This window comes from Panthera tigris, chromosome D3 (genome assembly GCF_018350195.1).
Source record: "Panthera tigris isolate Pti1 chromosome D3, P.tigris_Pti1_mat1.1, whole genome shotgun sequence".
Taxonomy (NCBI): domain Eukaryota; kingdom Metazoa; phylum Chordata; class Mammalia; order Carnivora; family Felidae; genus Panthera; species Panthera tigris.
In genome coordinates, this window is record NC_056671.1 from 36,138,849 (window position 1) to 36,161,269 (window position 22,421).

Genomic DNA, 22,421 nt, shown 5'->3' on the forward strand with positions numbered 1-22,421 from the left:
AGGTTCCCCAGGAGAGCTAGCTTTCTGGGAGAAGAAGCCAGCCACCACGTGAATGGTCCAATGACCCTGAACCTGCCACACCGGAGAGGCCACCTGTAGGCACTCTGCCCTGCAGTCCCGAAGAACTCCCAGGCAACAACTGGCATCACTGACAGCCATGTGCGTGGACCATCTTGGAAGCCTCTGAAGGCGGAGCCTTCAGATGATGGCCATCCTGAGACGCCAAGCACGAACTGCCCAGCCAACCCTCTGCTGGCCCACACAATCGCCGCAAAATAGAAATGTTCTTCTAAGCTGCTGAGTTTTGGAGTAGTTGGATATGTAGCAAATATTAAAGCAGAATATCAGGTCATACAATAGCAAGAGTAAGGGGTCAAGGTCAAAGCAAAAGATAGCACAATGCAGACAACAGCTGATTCATGAAGAAGTTTAACCTAGTCTGCCACTAAATACATACAGCACTGAGAAAATGTGACTGTTCTCTTGAAATGCCTTTTGTAGGGCTGGGGGGAGGGTGGCATGTGCATTGATCTATGCTCTTATCTGAATTCTGCTAACAACTGGGGTTTTAAATTAACTCCTTTGGGTCTTAATTTGTTTTTTTTTTTTTCCCAATGAAATAAAAGAGTTAGATGGATCTGTAAGGTGCATTTTATACTTTTATTCAGCATTTTAGTCAGCATGCAAGAGCTACTCTCAAAAAAATGGATAAAGCAAAGGAATAATTAACTGCTTTCCAAAGGGACTCTCCATTAAATAAAATGATGTTTAACACTGGCTCCCTTTTATCAGCTTTTCCGAGTTGTTTGCTACATGACACGATTTTCAAAATTTCACCTTAGAAACAACTCTGGAAAACCTGTATACCAGACAAAGTGGAAATGTGAAGATACACGTGAAGAAAAAAAAGTTGCAGAAATTATTCCATCCAGGAAGTGCTAGGCGGGGAGTCTGGCACATGCAGGCTTTGTTTTCCCCTTTGGATGATGCAAGAACTTGCATTTTGATGATGCAAGTGCCCATTCCATCCGGGGACAGCTGATGAGGTAGCGGACGTGGTCTCATGACCGTCAGACAAGGCAGTAGTAGTAGCACGAACTGTTACAAGCCCTGGCTAAGGTGCTCATTTGAACCGTCTATGCCACAGGCATCTTCCCCCGCTTTTGCGGTTACAACCGACATACAAACTGGTTCCCACCTACTTCCCATCATCAATTTCAGTACTGTTAGACAGATTCTTCCTCTTTTATCACATCAATGGGGCTACAGATGGAAATTACACCTTTGACCTCAATTCATTCTCCCGTCTCTCTCTGAGTCATTAATAACTTCCAGGGAGGACATCCCTGGACTTTGCAGGGAGGCCAGCACCTGACTCGTGTCCTGTTCAGCTCTCGATCCCAACCAGGAACCTCGGTGCCACTGGTGACAGTGATCACTCATTTTTCACGTCTAACTCCTCTGAAAGACTAGCACCGTCGCTTCCAGACTGTCCAAGTCCCACCATGTTGAATTCTATCACAAACACCTTGTCCTCTATTCCTTTGCCCTGGCCTGGACCCAAGTTTGTTACTGAAATGGTGTTCTCTCCAACACCCTGAAATACTCTGCTGCTCTCAGCAGATGACCCTATTCATAAAAGGACTGACCCTACCTCATAAAAAGAATGAGTCCCTCTCATGAACCCTCTGTCAGGGACTCATGATCTGCTCCCTGATTGTGATATACTCTTGCTCTGCACCACACTCACAAAAACATACTTCTTGTAAAGACTAATAATCATTTGTGTCTATCAACACTTCCAAAAACTTCAAGTTCCTGGAGGAAAGGTCTACAGGTTAGTCATCTCTGTGTCTCAGCACACTTGGAATGAAGTGGGCCATGAGATACATATTTTTGGAGCATAATATAATCCAGAAGTAATTTCTATTTTGTATGCATTATATGTAGTAGTAGGGAAGAAATACACCGGTAATCACAAATATGCTCTGTTTTACTAAAATTTAATACTAAGTTTATTTTGCATTCATTTCTTGAATATCCAAGAGCTAACAGAAGAAGAAATGATCAAGAAACAGGTTTTATGATGAGAGAATGCAGGGTAGATTGTAAGTTTATTCAGGATAACTCAGAATTGAATAATGAGCCCTGAGAGAATCAAAAGCTGCCTCTCTGTTTTTCTACCCTCTTCTCAAACCTTCACCTCTCGCTTCCCATCCATCTTTTCCCCAACTCTGCTGTGCGTGTGTTGTGTTGTGAGTGTTGTGTGTGCATTTACTCATTTATTAACTCAAGGAATGTTCTTGAGCACCTACTATGTGCCTGGCAGTACTTTAACTTGAACAATTCAATGTTTCACGTTCCCTAAGGACAGAAAATTTTGTTTTGTAATTTAAATACCCTCTAAGTGAATATGGGCAAAAAAAAATTGATTTTTCCAAGCAGGAATTTTATGAGGATTAGATGAAAACTTGAGAATTAAATGATCATTTAGTGGACCCCTATTTTAGCCAGCTGGTATGTTATACACTCCACTCCACTCATATTACTTTTTAAATGGTTACCATCTAGTCATCTTCAGATATATTAAAGGAAGAACTAAGTTGACTAGAGCAATTTCAAACCCAAAATGTCTTTTCATCCTGGCTCCACAAGAGAAATTAGATTTGCAAGCATCCAGACCTCAAATCTATTTGCTCTTTAATAATTTAAGCACTGAAAGGTCAAGCAGCTCTTTTCTATTCCCCTTTATCAACGTCCAAGCGCTAATGAAAAATAGCTAAATCCTATCTGCTGCCCAATTGCCACACATTGCTGTCTCCCTGATGGAAATTAACACATTATTGGCACCTAGGTCAATGGCACCTCAACAGAACTCTCTGGCTGATAGGCTTTTCATCGGTGCCAATACCATCATTTCACTAGTGAATTTCATAAAATCTGTGCAACCCTAATTGTAATCTCAAAGAGTAGCTTTGAAAATCTTACTCTTTGAATGGTTTTTCTAAAAAGATTTAACAAAGCAAGTTCTCAAGGATGGAAAACCAAGCAGAAGTTTCTAGCTTAGTGGGCTGACTTAAAATTCTATTATCCTTTTAATGTATTACTCATGCTCCTTTTGTTTATTGAAGTCACACCATGCCTATCCTTATCCCACTCTTCTGGAATTTAAAGTTACATAAAATCTTCCTATCACTTTTGCAATCTGAAGGCATGATCCACAGTGAAGATGATTCTGCCGAAAATGTGGCATCACTAGATCATAACTTTCTTCTGGAATGAAATTTAATTTAAAGTTTCATTTATGCGAGGCTTTTCTACAACAACACTCTAAGGCTTTTATAAGGAGAATAAGGAATCTGCATTTATATAGACTGGCACATGACGACGTATAACCTAGAAAAGAACATCAGAACATCTTTCGTGTATTCTGTTAAACCTGAAAGTTCAAATGTGATGAGATATGTTTGGTGTTTTCTAACTTTGAAGACGTTGAGGAGAAGCCTGCTGTAGAGTTGAAATTGACTTTAAAATTTGGGTCTTAATTCATTTTGAGATTAAACCCTTAGCTGTAAGTCCATTTTTCTTATCCACTTATTCTATTTCTTATCAGCATAAAATATTACAGGGTTATACAACTGGATAACAGAACAGGGGGTGAGGGAAAGGGGAGAGAGGGAGAGAAGTTAACGATCCATTTCACTGTTGCGTTTGCTAATCTTTTAAAGTCTGCACTTCTGATCATTTCAGACTTAGACTTCGAATGTTGTTCATTTCATGGTACCTCATAGTGCCTTTTAGTTTAATTTGCAATTTTTGGTAAAACCGTCTTTTTTTATGTACAAAAAAAGAATACAGACTAGCAGTACTATCTTCCTGAAGATTATTTTTTTTGAGGGTGGGAGGGCGATGGAAAATGAAAGTGTAAATTCTATGCAAAGCACGTAATATAAATGTGTGATTAAAGTTTATTGCCATGCAATAACACAGAATTTATTTTCTCCCTGTTCTTGGTTTGGTCCTTCTCTTTTCGTAAACCTGTCAGCACTTAACTGGAATGACACCCTGATCATTCAAACAGCCTCGTACAACTAAACTAAGTTTTAAAAATACTGTCATCAGTTAAAAGTTAGGGGGGAGAGAGGTCAGTTCACTATGTTCCATGTGTTGATCATCATGACTAGGATTCTTCAGAGACCTTCACATAACACTCGTAATGCAAGTAGCTGACCTAACATGGCGCCGTTCACTAAATCAGAAATGCCGACTGGCACCTAGTTGTGCACAGACGGTGGGCACTGTGCAACACGCCTCGCAGCCTCGATAGATCTGGGGGTTGAATATTCTACGTCAGCGACTTTAATTTCTCTTTGTCCTGCTCTCTTCTAGGTAAGATTGGCCATAAATTGCTTTGGAATATTTGCGGGCACCACAGATATATTTTATGTTCTCTCAGCCAAGATTCATCATAAGGAGCTAGCCTCGCATCCGCAAGTTACCGTCGTTCTGTGGGTGCGTGTGCGCGTGTGTGCATGCGTGTATCGTGCGTGTGCAAGTGTGCCCGAGCATGCGTCCAGGACCCTGCTGCTCTGCCAGTCAGTGATAAAATCTGATACAATAAAATATTAATTACAGCTGAAAGGTTGGGTGAGAAATATGAAGTTGATTACAGTTCCATATCGTGCACAAAGGACAGGAAGAAAAAATCGTTTAGTTATGGAGGTTTGGGATAATAAAGTAAAAACTAAAACATTAGACTCAGGCTGAGCAGCTCTGTAAAAGGCCACCTGTTATTAATCTTCACAACAGGCACCACATTTCAAGTAAATGAGTCCTAGATGGAACCTCTTTAGGACGGAGTTCTCCCCGTTTTAACAAATGAAGCCGTTTTCCTTTGCAGATTTTATTTCCCCTAAGCTAATCATAATCGAATCATCGCAATTTCATAACAAACATATGATTATAAAAATTATAATTCAAGGTCAGCTACTACTATTACAGTGTGTTTTCTTAAAGAGCACTAGTGATTTGAATAAAAATGGAAACTGAATGCCATCAAAGCCACACTAAGTGTTTTCATTACTGCATGTTTGTATTATACTCAATTCGGAATCTTTCAGTCCCTCAAAGTCCTAAGACTGCAGGCTAGGTAAGCTGGAACAGAAATGCCACCATCAACGAGGCAGGTGAACCAAAGGGGGTACCCTTGAGAGAACAATGAACTGAGAGTCTCCATATCACAGGCAACTGGGTCCAGCTTTGCCACTAAATCATCGACTGACCAGGAAGGTCCTTTCAAGTTCTGACATCTTATGACTCCTGGCACAAGATCAGGTGACTCTCCACATCAATACATGAGAAGAAAATTATTTCATTTCCATGTCCTCCACCCTCCATTTTCACAATATTGATCATGTGTCAAGCACTGTGCCAGGCACAGGGGAAGAAGAAAAGGAGGAATTGGTCACTCACTGCCCTTGTCCTTGAAGACCAGCCTAAGGGCGTCAGAAATAGGTCACTCCAACAAAGAACTGCTGTGACAGGCACCTGACATGGGTTTGTACGTAACACACACACACATAGCACGTACACAAACCCTAGCGTAACGGGACACAGGGAAGGAGTGACAATGTTTATGCCCAGCTCTTAGAGCATCTGCTTCATGGAGGACATCTGGGCTGGACCTAGCGCCCAAACACTCCCACCGCTAACACCCAAATACGGCGGTACTGCCTAGGGCCACCAGCTGTCTCCCAAATTAAACATAAAGGGATGGGAACAGAAAAGCTAATATCTTTAGATTCCCTACACAGTCCCCATTCTCTCCAACCACTTGTGCAAACAAAGTTCCAACAAGCTTTTCCAGCACACTCACTAATGACTGCCTGCAACAGCTTCCAAGAGCCCACAAGGACTCTACATCCAGAGTACAGAAGACTGCAGGGAGTGGGCTATGCCCAGTCCCGATACCTCCTGAAGTCCTGGCCGGTGTGCCCCAAGGGTTCCCCAAGTTACCTCAAGAGCAACGCCCAGAGTGACAGGGCTTTCCTTACAATTTCAGTACTGCTCAGCTCCTGGCAAAAGTGCACCTTAGGGTGTGACGACGAGCAGCGTTCCTCTTCTTGACTCCCACAGCCTCCAGTGATGCCTGAGGTGAGGGCCAAGCACCTAGCGATCTCCGCTCTCTGGGGGCGGGAGGGTGAAGACGCTCATGGGCACACAGTCCTGCGCTCTGTTCCATTCTACCTCTCTCCAAATCACTGTCAGGCAAATTTGCAAGTACTCTTCCTGCCCTATATAATCACTCCTCAGGTTACGAGATGCACAATGTCTTAATTTTAGGACTGCAATTGATATCCATTTTCATCACGCAGGTCACATCAAAGTAACTCCAGGTGGGCATTGCTGTGCTTTGGCGGGGGGCGTGGCTGCAGAGTTTGGGCCTGAGAACCGTCTCCGGCTGTCCCTGTCCACAGGCTGCCTCTCTCTGCAGAAGGCCTAGCTGGGCACGGGGGCGGGGCTCGCTGGTGCACCTGCCCTGGAGGCCCAGGTAATAAGACTGGCGCTCTGATCTAATACACAGAATCCTTCAGAGGAGATTATGTTGAGGAGAAGAACATTTGAAAAATAGGGGGAGGAAAGCTGCGCACTATATTCTCATGCACAAAAGCAAGTTTGAAATGGAGTTTGAGGGAAAGTTAAATTAAGTTTCATTGTATAAACGCTCAAATTCATCTACTCTATTATTATTATCTTCCCCTGCCATTTTTAAAGCTTCTTTTCAAGGGTTCTTGAAGAACAAACTTAGTTTCCAAAATGAATTTTCAAAGAGATGACTGACATTGTCATCCTAGAAGCAACATTAATAAAAATGATCTTTGTTTCCCGGCAGTAAAGGAATCCAGAGTATTATTTTTTAATACAATAAAATTCACCTAAAATCAGGTGGGGGATGGATGGTAGTGGTGGTAATAAGAGATTTAGCACCTTTTGTTAACACACACTGTTGCAACTCAGCTATAATAAGTAATAAAAAAAAAAAAAACCCAAGCCAATATAGCAATAAAAAACTGAAGTTTTACCAGTGAATGACATTTTGGTCTTTGTGACTATGGGTATCCCGATGAAAAAAGAAAAAACAAATTAGGTAGGAAGTCAGATATTTAGAACTCTTTTTCTAAAACAATTTTAGCACCAGATAGAGTCTTTCAAAAAGTTCAAATGCTGGCAAAAGAACATTTAGCCCAGAGGGTTTATGATGGTCCTGCAGTTCTCATTTCTTCAATAAATAAAAGGGAACAATTAAAAAGCCACTAATAAGCATTTTAAAAGAAATGGTATCTTTTTTCTTGATTCTCTGGAGACTATTAAGAATGGGGAACTGAAGGAGAACATGCACATCAACAAAAAAAAGACTGATTAATTTGATTACAATGATCCAATACACTAAAGCAAATTTGTTTAATCCATGTCCATTGAGTGTTTGAAACTGTACCGTTAAACATTGAGTAAATCAAGGGTGCCTGGGTGGCTCAGCTGGTTAAGCCTCCGACTTCAGCTCAAGTCACAATCTCACAACTTGTGAGTTCGAGCCCCGCATCGGGCTCTTTGCTGACGGCTCAGAGCCTGGAGCCTGCTTCAGATTCTGTGTCTCCCTCTCACTTGCTGCCTCTCCCTCACTCATGCTCTGTCTCTGTCTCTCTCTCAAGAATAAATAAACATTAAAAAAAAATTAAACACTGAGTAAATTATAATGGAGTTGGGCTTCACCAAAAAAGAAGAAGAAGAAGAAGAAGAAGAAGAAGAAGAAGAAGAAGAAGAAGAAGAAAACAATAAGAAAAAAAAACCCTCCTAAAATTAAGTAACAGGGATAAACCCCAAAGATTCTGATGATCATAATTTAAAGTTAAAGGTGTAATTAATATGTTTCTTAACGCTAGAAGAGACAATGAAGACAGGATATTAATTTGTGGAGTGGTTCATCCATGCAAAGGAAGGTGTAACCAGTCTGGTTCCAGAAAGAATCTGCAGGGGAGATGTCTGAGGGCTGAGGAGGGGACGGGGTGGGGGCGGGGGGGACTCCTGGGAGGAAGCAGGTGCCTGAAGTTCACATGGCTTCGCTGGTCATGTGATGCTGTGCAGGGGAGAGTGCTGGCTGTTCACCTCCACAGACCTCACTTCCTCCCGTGCACAAGGATGCTGGCATCTGACAAAAAGTCTGCTCTTGACGATTAGAAATCACCTCATAAAGGACCAAGCATCAGCCTGATGCATTATATAGCTACTCATTCCAAGTCTCAATGATTATTCGTTTTTCATTATCATAATTATTTTTCTGGGATGACATACTGCTCAGATCATAACTGAGGTTCAGGAATATCATAGTAGGACCTGGCAAATTTCCCAAGACGTGGGCAGAAGAAAAGGGGCCACCAGGTTATCTAGTTATTGTTATCGCCATCATTAGAGGCCAGAATCACATCAATAATAAATAAGTAAAGCTTTCCTATGTTGGGCAGATAACATCTGTGCTGATACCATCCGTTTGCTGACTGTCATTAATTCTCTCATGTCCTCTGAGGTAGGTTCTTACTCACATCTAATTGATGAGGAAGGAGCATGAGACTCAAAAAAGCTACTTCAACTTGTCTAAGGTTACGGCACAAATAAGCACCGGGATGTAAACCCAGGACCATCAAACTGCACACTGTGGTTGGCGGCATTGTTTACGATTCTGAACACCTTTGTGCCCTCCTTCCCAGGAAAGAGCTATTATTTGTAACTACTCTAGCCAATAGTGGTTGATGGAACCAAGGGTCTTCTGAAACTTCGATGCTTTTACAGAATGAATGTGTATTATTAATACCACACACACAGTTCTTACAGCTTCCATAAAATTACTGTCAGAATATGGGTTACCTTTAGAACATAGATCCTATTTAAGTGATAATCACAGTATATGGGCATAAAAGTTAAAGGGAAGTGATGCTTAGAAATTTGAAGTTTATGGGGCGCCTGGGTGCCTCAGTCAGTCGAGCGTCTGACTGTTGATTTCAACTCAGGTCATAATCCCAGGGTCATGGGATCGAGTCCCATGTTGGGCTCTGAGCTGAGAATGGAGCCTGCTTAAGATTCTCCCTTTCTGTCCCTCTGCCCCTCTCCCTCACTTGTGTTCATGCTGTCTCGAAAATATAAGCACATACATACATAGATTTAAAGTTTTATTACTAAAAGCATGATATAAAGGAAACAAGACTAAATAGCAATCTAGCCAACATGCTTTGTTAACAAATACCGATATCATAGCTTTTACCCCTTTATTTTATTTTTTTAAATTTATTCTTGAAAGAGAGAGACAGACCATGAGCAGGGGAGGGGCAGAGGGAGAGAGGGACACAGAATCGGAAGCAGGTTCCAGGCTCTGAGCTGTCAGCAGAGTCTGACGTGGGGCTCGAACGCACAAGCCGTGACATGACCTGAGCCAAAGTTGGACACTTTACCGACTGAGCCACCCAGGCACTCCAGCTTTACCCCTTTAAAACAAAAATTTTTTGATGTTAGTTTTGAGAGAGAGAGAGAGAGAGAGAGAGAGAGAGAAAGCAAGCACACATACACCAGTAGGGGAGGGGCAGAGAGAGGGAAACAGAGGCTATGAAGTGGGCTTTGCACTGACAGCAGACAGCCCCATGTGGGGCCCAAACTCACAAACTGAGAGGTCATCACCTGAGCTGAAGTCAGGTACTTAACCGAATGAGCCACCAAGGTGCCCCCATAGTTTTACCCTTTTTGAGCACTTAAGTTTACAAAGAACTGTTGCCTGTATCAGTCTTCATGACAATGCTGTGAGACAGGCAGAGCATGTGATGGACTCCAATGTTAGAACCGAAGAAAGATTCGAAAGTTCACAGGATGGCCCAAGCTCACAAACCCAAGGCTTCTGGTCCATGCTGAGTGTTCTTTTAATTAAAAAAGAAAACATTTTTTAACGTTTATTTTTGAGAGAAAGACATAGTGCAAGCAGGGGAGGGGCAGAGAAAGAGAGGGAGACACAGAATCGGAAGCAGGCTCCAGGCTCCGAGTTGTCAGCACAGAGCCCGATGCAGGGCTCGAACCCACAAACTGCGAAATCATGACTGAGCCGAGGTTGGACGCTTAACCAACGGAGCCACCCGGGTGCCCCTGAGTGTTCTTTTAACTAGATGAAGTCCTATGAATGATTTACATTTAGAAATACCAGATTCCACTCACTCTAAGTAAAACTTCGGTCATTTGGAGAAAACTGCGCGTGTACCACGGAGGCACCTGCCAGCCTCCTTCCACCCAATAGCCTCTGTGTTTGGTGGGAGTCATGGCGCCGAAACACCCACCCAGGTGACCTGGTAACTTTCTACCAGGATACCTCGTGGGCCAATTTTCCTTCCTCTGTGGCCAAATGTGCAAATGCAATCATATCTCTGCCCCATTAAAAATCCTACAGTCCCGTGATTTATGTGTGTTGAGGGTGGCAGGTGGGCAGAAGAGGGAAGAAGGAAGAAGATTCTACGCTAAAAATACATCAAAGCTACCTGGCATATTCTCAGTGCTGAGCGTATATTTACATCTTTTCAGCCGGAGGATGGCCTGAAGGGGAGGCTGACCCAGGAAGGGACTGGATGATAGACACCTTCCACATTAAACAAAGTCTGGAACTATCCTGAGGGCAGTGGCGAAACCCTGATGGATTCTGAAGCCAAAGAGCCAAAGACCCCTGCAGCCACACTGTGCAGTGGGAACTGGAGGGCCGAGAAAGGCAAAAGTATGAGCTAAGGCAGTGATGAGTAAAAGAGAAAAGGGGGTGTCAGTGACCTTGAGAAGTGAGAAGCAGGATAGCGTCCAAAGGAGTCAGTGCAGATGTGCAAGATTATAGGGACCGTCCTGATGGAATGTGAATTTGGAGTAATGGCTTATTTGAAAGTGGCTTTTCTGAATTTCTCTTCTAGTTAAAAAAAAAAACAAAACCAAGAACGAATTGATTCAAGGGTAAAGATAGGGTATTCTTTCATGCTTCTGTGCTATACGGATGGGACATGGTATTTAACTTTTATTTAGGGATGAAAATATAAATTTAAAATCCTTCTCCTTCCTGATACGTCCAACCAGTTAAAAGGAGATCTCAGTCCTTTGGCTTCTTATCTATGAAAGTTTCAGTGATAATTACTTTTGCTCAACAAGAAGATGAGGTTCAATTCAATAAACATTTATTGCACACTTAATTAGGTTTGAGGTACTGATGATATTCAGGAACTAAATTATGAAAATCATTTTGTGATCATTTTGCATTTTCTATTACATTTACATATATTTTACATAATGATTACCCCAGGAAAATGCTCACTTTCAGCATTAAATGCATAAATCTAATTAATACTCCTGAGTGCTGGTCAAACCTCATTCTTCTATATGTGTGTGTTTTTAATTGTGTTTACTAAGATGACCACTGTTTACATCTCTTTACTTTCTCATGTTCCAGGCTTTTCTACAGGTTGTTCCTCTTCTGGGTGGACCTACACCTGTATCTAACCCCCCACTGGCCACCTCCTACTTCTCTTTTGCGTTTCAGCTTAAAGAGCATATCCTGATCCCCTGTTGAGATTTTGTCCTCTGTTTGATGCTCTTTGAGTACTCTGGACTTTTCTATCCAGCTTGATCAGTAGACATTTGGTGAAAGAAGGAAGAATGAACAAATAATGGCCAAAGGTCAACTGTGAAATTTCCTATAACACTTTGCAAGGCTAGAACTGGCAAGAATTTTAACTCGAGACGAATAATTGCAGAGAACGCTTATCACTTCTCATTGAGCAGAAAGCACAGCATTGACACTGGTCAGGAAAACACTTTCAGGGCAAAGCAGAGAAGCTGAATGCCTGGGACACAGAACAACACAAAAGGGATGTGGTGATACGGGAAAACTCACATTGCTCCCTATCATTCTGCTACCAAATAGGTTGAGGAACTGAGTGGTAATTAAGTAGCTGAAAACCAAATACAGGTGACCTTCAGGCACCATATAATAATACACTTAATAAAATCATTTTTGATGAAACAGAAGGCATGTCAATATTTTCGTGTGCTTTGATGTTCTCACCATACACAATTATAGTGAAGGTATTGATAAGTGCTGGTTGATGAAATGTTTCTGCTGAAGAGGATGACGCAAGACATCGTTCCTTATATGGCTATGCTCCCAAAATAGGAAGTGCTGTCACATGAGGAAAGTGGTCAGATCGTCTCTGGGTCCCTCCTCAGCTCTGAAAGGAAGTGGCTATAAGCAGCACTCCCGGTTGGCTTTCTCTCTCTGCCCCATACGTGACTCGATCAGCCTCTTAGAGAACCTGGGATCTTCTCTCTCAACTATATGTGATTTTAGCACCTTAAAAAAGTAAAAGGGAGGCATCTATATTCAAATCAATTAGTCTTTGTCAGAGTTTCCAAGATCCTCACTCCCCAAGGCTATCGGTCTTAGCTCGCAACACCTGTAGAAATTCACCCCTTAAATTCCCTGGAATCAATAACTGTGATTAGGAAGACCGGCAGCTCCTGAGAGCAAATGGCATGGCAGCTTTGTGTTTCATAACTAAGGGGATGCAGTGTTCCGTTCAAGGCATTTGCAACCTTTTGGTGTTCTGCATATACAACTAAGACTACTTGTCAATGATTTCACTGTTAACATTTAGATGGACCAGATAGATGGGGGAAAGACACATCATGTCAGTGGAAAATGAGATCAACCTGTATGCCTGCCTCTGTCACCCTGATGGATGGTTTCCGGGCGGGTGGTCAGTCTGGAGCGGGGAATGTGCACAACTACTTCCTCTCACCTTTGGGAGACAGCATGAATAGCTTTTGGCCACTACTGTACGTGACATTCAAAGGCTTTCACGTAATGTGTAGTTCCGATCTCAGGCACCTATCTTTTGAGAGACAAGCATGGGTTCCTTTGGGCATAGCAGAAAGGAGTTATCACATGATCAAACATTCGGGTCTTCCCTGGCCCCAGCCGAGAACTAGCCACGGCCACCCACTAAGAAAGATCCAGAAGCTTCTCAGCAACTGGGATTAATAATGCCACATTCTACTGCTTATGAAAATCGATATTTAAAAATATTCATACAATTAGCAATTTCCAGGAAGTTACTAGATAGTCACTGCCAAGATTGGCTTTAAATTTCTAGTATTCTAGTGTCTACTTTAACAATACTCTAAACAGTTCATATCACCAATTGCTTTGGTTAGTTAATAACGCTTTTTCCTCTAAAAAGGACTAAATGTTTTTGATTCCTTTAGATCCTGTCTCTAATAAAAATTGGCATGTGGCACTTACCAGACCCCTTCCCTTCATGCCTATAGGTGAGCTATGTCTTAACTGGGCCCAGTCAAAGGAACAGCGGGAGGGCTCAGCACATCCACCAGCTGCACTTGCTGGGAAGCTCTCCTATGTTCCTTCCCTGGCTAATCCCATCCCCCATTGCAGGGCTGATCTTCATTACATTTTTCTCCCTTGCCACTCACTGCCTGAAGGCTACATCTCTACTCCTGGGCGTGGAGCAAAAGGGTGCCCAATCTAGCCCCGATCTCCCTTGTGGCTCCCCAACCTCCACATCCTCCACTGTAGCTGTAACACCCTTCCCATTCCCAGATGAGGCCAACTTGCTCAGTCCTCCCTGGCCTTGTGGAATTCATCTGTCTTGCCCCTTATTTATTCCCTGCCATACACTTACCCCGCCCTGCAAATACCTCCCCATGACATACATACATGACCAACCTTGGGCAATATCCAGCTGCAAGATTCAGCTGCTGGGCTCCAGAGCTCGCTCCTCTGAAGCCTTACCTGACCCTCCTGTGTACAACCCCTCCCCTTGGGCTCACTATGCCAGTACTTATCCCTGCAGTAGGAGGAGAGAGGACACACTGGTCGCATCTAGATTGCTAACTCCTGAAGAAAAGAGCCCCTAACAGGCTCCTCTGTGTTCCCAGTACTCAGTAAAGTGCCTGGAACCTAGTGAGCGCTTAATAACTATAATCCTAACAACTCCCTGAGATAAGGTGATATTACTTTGCTCTGCAATGATGAGAGACCCGAGGCTCACAGATGTTAAGAAATGTAGTCACATAGTCATAGTCACGTAGTCACATAGTAACACAGGTAGTTGTTAAGAGAGCTGGGATTTGAAATTACGTTTATTTAACTTCAGAGTATGTCCTTTCCCTATATCCTGCGGCTCATTTTAAAAGTTAGGTCCACGATTTATGTGACACATAAAACAGAGTAATTACTTGAATATTACTCTTTCTTTTTTAGAATATGCCAGAGGAGGAAAGAGTGATTCTGCCTGCCTAACAGGCATGACACCTGAAAGTATCTTATGTTTTCGTCCACAATGATCTTGATCAATTATTGATAGATTCAGTAGTTTCTAATTAATGTAGGGCAAAGCGTTGTTTAGATATGGAAATTATACATGGATTTATAATTGGCTAATTTAATATGAAGCTACTTGTAAATTTATATTACAGAAGCTTTGGAACTTAAGGTAAACTGCATTGTGAGGTTTTACATTATAGTTTTTCCTTTCTCAAAATAATAGTCATTCCAACAAGAAAAGGGATACAATTTGGGGGAATAAATAATTAAAAAAATATATCTGCAAATCACTATTTAACTGGTTCCTCTGACCCAAGATCAAATTCTTGGACAACTCTATTCTGAATAAAAAGATAAGTTTTAGAATCTAGGGAATAAATTCTAACATATTCTAACATAATCCTAATGATTGTACCATAAAATGGTACTTGAATCACAAGTATTTTTTTCTTTTTTTAAGGAAGGGGAAGAAGAATCAGATTCTTCAAAGGTGAACAGAACATTAGACACCATTGGGCCAAGCAAGTTCCATGTCTCAATGACTCTCCATTGGTGCCATATTGTGAATTTCACTTTCAGGATGGTTATAAATAGAAGACCCATTTCCTTTTGTTCTATAGTTAACTTTATTCAGTAGAGCTGGCCATAACCATAATTAGGTAATGATTCAGGGGCCAACAGGGAAACATATAACCTTTTTAAAGACTTGTACGACAGAACTGGAGCAGGGAAGAGTTCATTACCTATTTATAATATCAATTCCCAAAGACTTGCAAATGCATACATAAATAGGTAGCCAGATATAGCCAAAATTTAACATGTAGTAGAGATACCAGGATTTATTGTAATGCTATTATTTATGACTTTATTGATAGAGACAATTGTTAAATCCTTAATTTATTTTTCATGTAAAATTAAGATATTAGATTTGAAAAAAAAAATGACACAAACAAAGGAAAAGCTAGCGAACCAGAGTTTGTCCTATGTGGGTATGTGGGGGGGGGGGGAGGGGCGGGGGACACACCACAAACCGCCTACTGACACAGTTTGGAAGTACTGCAGTAGAAAAACACTTATGTGGCATTAGTATGTGTGAAATACAGTTTGGAGTGTTGTTGTTTTTTTTAAACACTACTTCCATTAATCCTCACAAGAACATCATCATGTTGATTTGCTCAATGGCTCCTTGCATGAAGCAGAAGAAAACAAGATGCCCAAGCAGGTGGTGTTCATGGAGTAAAAATGTCTTTCCTTGGACTTACTGATGGCAGACAATCAAATGGATTGTTGCTGTCTTAAAAAAAGTCTTTTTTTTTTTTTAATTGGTCTTTGGTCTTTACATCCTAATATAAAACTTTCTAAACTATAATTAATTGTATGCCAACAAGTATAATTTCTAATATAGGAAACATCTTTTTTTTTTAAAGTTTATTTATTTATTTTGAGTGAGAGAGAGAGAGAGTGCATGAGAGCTGGGGAGGGCAGACAGAGAGAAAATCCCAAGCAGGATCTGTTCTGTCAGCATGGAGCCTGACATGGGGCTCAAGCTCACAAGCCGTGTGATCATGACCTGAGCCGCAATCAAGAGCTCTACGCTTAACTGACTAAGCCACCCAGGTGCCGCTCTAACATAAGAAACTTCTTAAAACAAAATGCATGATTATCTCCTATCATTCATTAGTCATAATGATCTCTTTCCCTGCTTTTACTGTCAAAAGATCCGTGTCTCTGTCCATCTGAGGTGGCAGTTTTCACAGACTCCCTGACACTCTCTTGCCGAATCCCTTTAAGAAAAACTTCTATGTGACAACCAGCTGGGAACATGAGTGCAAGCTGATGGCCACAAAGAAGAATAAATCTCATTTTCCATACAGCTCGAGGATCAAATCAGACATTTCTAGGAAGTGTAACAAATTTTCTTAAAACCCATACAATTGCTTTACTGACTATTTATCCTCAATGGAATGAAAACCTGTCCTTCACCTTGTTCTAAGAACACAGCACAGAGTTTTCAAGGAAAAAATGCTCGGTTATGAGAAAAAGTAGCATCCTTTAATACATTTTTAATTGTCTGATTTGTTTCAAAAGAATATTTGATGAATAGTTTGGGCAAATCAAGCAATACTAGAAGTTAACAATGAAGCACTAAGATCTGTGCACGTTTTGCTGGCTAACTACCTAAGACAAAGCAGCATCAGGAAAAAATGACAGGAGATAAATGAAAACATCACATATTGGTAAAGTCTCCCAGGGTAATGAATTCAAGGTGAAATCTAGTTAATGAAAATCTGGCCACATTATATACAAGTAAATAAATTCTCGATTTATATATTAAGCTGAAGTTTTCATATGGTACGTTTTTTTTTTTTTTCCAAAAAAAAAATCACAAGTATTGTGGATGAATAAAACATGTATGCCTGTCTTCTACTAGCAGAAACTATTTCCTATCTCATTTGAATCTTACTTGCCAGGACCCATGCTTTAAAAAAATAAGGCAAAATATTTCTTTCATTCCTTCCTTATGCCCTCATCTCTTCCCCATTCATAATGCAGTGAAGTTCCTATTTGCTTTGAGATTGTGGCCCTGATTCTCAGCAATGGGAACTCGTCACAAATTGCTTTTTGTTTTTATTTATTTTTATTTATTATTCGTTATTTTTTTTTTACAAATTGCTTTTTAGCTATAACTGTCGAGGAAGCGTTCATTGCAAAGACCACCATAGTATAAGAAGTTACCAATGACAAGAAAATTACAGCATTAAAATAATTAGGACTAGCTTTGTTAGAAGAACAAGGTGTGTATTCGCATGTTTCAGCCATCAGTTTTAATGTTTTGGTTGTTGCTGCGATGACTGCCCACCTCCCATCCCCATGGACAGACAACTGTAATAGATGTTTTCCCCACTTGGTAGTTTCTCCTGAATGAATGAATCAAAGAATGAGTACTTAAAGTGGCAATTTTCTAACATTTTACTGAAATGAATATCCGAACGTTTAATTAACATATTCAAGCACTGAGTTTTAATTAAGAAGACATATAGCTCCCACACATTTATGAATAAATTGAAGCAACAATGCCTAAAGAACAAAAATGAGAGTCATTTGAAAACACCATCACCCAAGGCTCAACCATGTGATAGAGTTTCATGCTGTAGACCATTAGAACATATAAAACATCATTAATGAGGGATATTGCACATAGCAGATATATATCACAAGAGTAAAATCACAGAGAGCATATTTGTTAGTGCAAGAAAAGCACACAGTTTGTGTAAAACTCATCCTTTATTTAGGGCTGCTATTTTGCTGGCAAATTACGAGGATTTTCTCTGTTGGATTGTGTCTGCATGTAATGAACAGTGGAGAGAAGAGAGAGAAATGAGGTGATTCTAAATGAGTCAAAGAAAATTAAGCTTTTCCTTGTCTTATTAAAGAAAAAAAAATTGAATCCATGAACAGACATTAAAATTCTGTCCCAGGTGCTAGTTTACTAGTTGGAATGATGGAATTTGTGCTCTTCCTGGCCATCTCGGGATTTAAATAATTTTATGTGACAGAGCTGATGTGTTGATCAATAAAAAGACAACAATCGTTTACATGGAGAGTTTAGTGCAATTTTAAGAATCTGCATTAAGCAAAACGAGTGCTTGTAGTGGAATTAATGCAGAACCATCTTACTTAGTGAAGTGCATAAATGAAGTAGGACTGAATTTTTAACACCAATGATTATGGATTAAAGAAAACTCAAATCAATTGAAAGAATTGGTTTTGGAAATCGCACAATGACAGTATTTTTGAGCACATAATACTGTGCAAAATCCAGGAAAGCAAACAGATGTTCACTTTCATTTCCCTCCTTCTTCTAGTATTTATCTTATCATTTGGGAAAAGCTTTCTTGTATTGCAGTTTGATTACATGTGCATTTTGCAAATTTCCAGATGTGTTCAAATGTTTTAATCTACATTATGGCTTTATATTTTAGGTCCCTATGATTCCCTAATCAGAGTTCTTATTTCTCTAAGCATTAAATGAAATTGAAAATTTTCATATACCCCATTTAGTTTGAGAGTATTATGGATATTTTTTCCAAGCTAGTCTTTCTAGATATTGGTCTTGCATCAACTCAATAGATAATCAGTCCCATTATGTTGTACTATAATACCAAATCCCTTGGAGAGAATATTCACTTTTCTGCAACAAAACAAAACAAACAACTTTTTGACAGGTGAGGTCGAGATAATTTCCCTTCTCAAATTTGTGCCAATCAGATTTACCCATTTAAGATAAGAGAAGCATCCTTTCACTTAAGGTCGTATCTGTAGTAGGTTTGCCTGTAATGTTTACTTAATAGTATCCCATAAGAACTGATTCTGAATCTAGCATAGATTTAGATGATGAACATAGACAGTACATTTATTAATTTCAAGATGCTAACGTTGTGGGAGAAGACACAATAGAGACAGAATGAAAAGTGACCCTGGCAAATTCAAGGAATGTTTAGCCAATAACAAGATGATGTCTAATCAATGATGAGCTTGGAAATAGAGCATCAAGACAGCTGTGGAGGAGGGTGTGCTAACATAAATTGAAATCTCAGCCGAGTCAGAGACTGGCCCTCATGAAATGATATAAAACTGTGGTGAAGCCAGATATTTTGGACACTTGGATAAGCATTTGAATGTGCATTTTTATAACATAATAAAAAAGAGCCTGAGGATATCTCCAATGAACTATTTAGGGCTCCAGAGTCTCCAAAAACAACTAGAAAGGTGTGAACGAAAACAACAAGGCATATGATAGAAAACACGAATAGTAGTTTGGAATGCAAGAAACACTTTAAAAAAAAATAAGGAAAGGAGAATTGGGGAGGGGGCTGATATAGATTGCCCAAAGGAATATTATTTGAAAACTCAGAAAGATCAACACAGAGACGTGGATGAAAATCTGACTGAAAGGGTTTGAAGGAAAGAGGAGAGAAGAATAGAAAATGAAAAGGAGTTTATGTGAGAATAAAGTAGAATCGGAAATAACTAGCTGTTTTGGAGAAATGGTTAGGATTTCAGATTCCTTCCATTTGGAGGCATTGAAAGTGAGTGGCCTCTACCCTTTCATTTTATCATGATGTTTCTGGAGAACATTGACCCCTGTCCTAAAAGCCCACAGTGCTGAGTCTGGGCCCCTGTTAAACTGGTCACAAGAAAATGACGCTCTCAAGGCCATGGCCAGAGCATCAATTTATCATTTAATAACACTTCAGCTTTCCGGAGTGAAACCAAGTCTGACTCACAGCCATAGGTACACCTGGATCTCAGCCAACCATCTAATGAGCGTGTGGCTTGGGTCATTCAGAATAGGGCACGCAACAACACTGCACTCAAGTCAACCCAAAGGGCCAAGGTAGTGTCGGTGACTACTGGGTAGCAGTAATAGTATCTTAAATTCGTAAGAAAGCATTCACTTACTTCAAGGTGTTCTCACAAACTGCACTTAGGAATGGTAGTCCTAAATCCCTTACGTGAACTACTACTATGTTGAGTAACTCAACAACAGAAGAGACTAAAATTATGTAGATTTTTCAAATGCAAATTTCTGTGGTTCTACCCTAATCTGACTTTACCATCAATTAACGCTATTCTGTTTTTACTCTTGACTCCGTGAATTGAAACTTACACATTTCTAATCAGGTAGAAAGAAGTCTAACTGATTGTCCTCTGATATTGTAGTGAAAACGTGATCCAAAAGAGCTGGGTTTCAAAAGGTTAATGGACTAAAACTCTACAAAAAGATTACGGCAAATAATCCCTACATAGCCTTAAATGGGAATGTAAATGTTTCCTTGGAGTATGTTCTTCAAAATAATAGGTTATTTTTTTTTTTTAACGTTTATTTATTTTTGAGACAGAGAGAGACAGAGCATGAATGGGGGAGGGTCACAGAGAGAGGGAGACACAGGATCTGAAACAGGCTCCAGGCTCTGAGCTTTCAGCACAGAGCCCGACGCGGGGCTCAAACCCACGGACCGTGAGATCATGACCTGAGCCGAAGTCGGAACCTTAACCGACTGAGCCACCCAGGTGCCCCATAATAGGTTATTTTGAAGGGGATCTATTCTGATAGTACAGAATATCTAAATCCCTCTGAAACAAGTAGAAATCTCCTTTATATAGATTAATGAGCTTATGACAAGTTCATACTCAAGAGTTATTCAGGCATTCCTTTGCTCCCTCCTAGGAAGAATAAATTTATTTTATTCATTCACTGTACAAGTTACACTTGGTAATATCTCAGCTGTATAAATCATCATGGAATGAGAAATGGGGCCTACCTGTTGGTAATAAATATGTTCAAATAAAGACTTCACAATGCTCTTTCCAATCATCTGCTTCTTTTAAAAAACAACTATATACCACTTATCCAATGGACAAAGTAGCCCATTTACCATAAGTTAAGTGACTTAAAACCCCAAGTAAACAAACAAACAAGCAGAAAACCCACAAACGTCCATTTAAGGAGTAGAGCTCAGGATAAAAATGTCATCTGCCCTTGGGTAACTAAACTTCAGCAAGCAATTACTTTTTAGAAGTACAGCCACCTCTCCACAGACTAAGGCTTCTGTTCTTTATCTTCAAAGAACAATGCACTTATCTGAATCAAACTCCATACACAATACTTGGTCACCCCAGTTCAAAGCACTTTCCCTTTCTAATCTAATTAGAGCTAATAAAGATACTGGCTTTACAAGCTGACTGATGTTTGTAGCAGAACCCCAGAAAACACGTTCAAGAAATTAATCAATTTGATTTTAGTTCCTATCTCTCTAGAGCCAGCCCACCCCTCCTCTGCTCAGTACCTGACAGGTGCGCCCCGGCTGTGTGCAGGTTTCAGCATGACTGTCACTGTGTTGTCCGTTTGATTCAAAGGGGTCTCCAGTTCATAAGCCGGCATAGAGGGTGCTGGGGGAAGAATGTGTGAGATGGGAGACTCATTATATTTCTGGTTGATCTTTTCAGTTTCCTTCCTAGTTCCATTTCCAAAGAACATCAAGAGCACAGTGCACTTAAATTGCAGCTACGAACCAACGACGGGCAGCCTTTACATACATGCCCTACACAGAATACGAGGAAGCACTTCTAGAACCAATATATGTTGACTTCTTTCATGTTGCGTTTAAGTTGGGTGGGAGTGTGAGGGGGCTCGGGCGGTGTTAGTTAATATTATGTCTTGATGTGCATTCTCGCTGAATGGATGTAGTCAGCGAGCTGTGGGCTTAGAATCTGTGTACTTGTTGGTAGGAATGCTTTTCTTTAAAAATGACTTTAAATGCAAATTTAAGAAACAATCACTAGGATCGTAAGACTGAACATTGTAGTTCTCCCATCTGAGTCAAGGTGGAAGGCTGTGTGGGCCAGAGATCCATCTAGGGATCTGCAGAGGACTACAGGAGCCACGGAGGCTTGCTGAAATCAGTGACCACTAGTGGGCTCTCAGGGAGAGCAGCAGGTGGAGAAGACACGGGAACTGAAGTAAGAGAGGCCTCGGTTGGACTTTTTGCTGTTTTGTTTTAATCAGCACAAGAGCTGAGGCACATCAATTATCTCTGGAGCTTCAGTTTACTCTTCTTTCAAAACAGGAGAAATTACCCTCTAGGGTTATCATGGGAATTCAAAGAGATAATAAAGGGAGCCAGGCAAATATAATTCTACAAATGTTAGTTCTTTTTCTCCACTCCACGTGAATCCTATTTCCATTTCCTGGGATTCTTTGTTTTCTAGATTGTTCAGTCTTATTATGAGAAGATAACGACAGAGCTCTTTAGTAATTTTGTCATCGCCATGGACAAGAGAAATCATTTCGTGAAGCCTGTGATGTGGGAGGGCACACAGTCTTTTTAAGACCCACAGGTGTAGGTACCTGATGAGAACGCTGGAGATCAATTTTTTTTAAAATACAGTTTTAAAAATCTCTTACATATAAAAAGCTTTTATGTAAAAGACATGGGTTATATCTCATTTCCATTTA

General features: G+C 40.6%; 1 protein-coding gene across 2 annotated transcripts in view; it reads right to left on the reverse strand.

Moving 5' to 3' along the window:
- The window catches only part of PTPRM (protein tyrosine phosphatase receptor type M), a 788,961-nt gene that overhangs the window by 269,544 nt on the left and 496,996 nt on the right, over nucleotides 1–22,421 (reverse strand). For both annotated transcript variants that reach the window (XM_042962258.1, XM_042962257.1), the window contains exon 11: nucleotides 21,253–21,355. In XM_042962258.1, coding sequence (XP_042818192.1) covers nucleotides 21,253–21,355 — 103 coding nt within the window. The remainder of the gene's footprint in view (nucleotides 1–21,252; nucleotides 21,356–22,421) is intronic.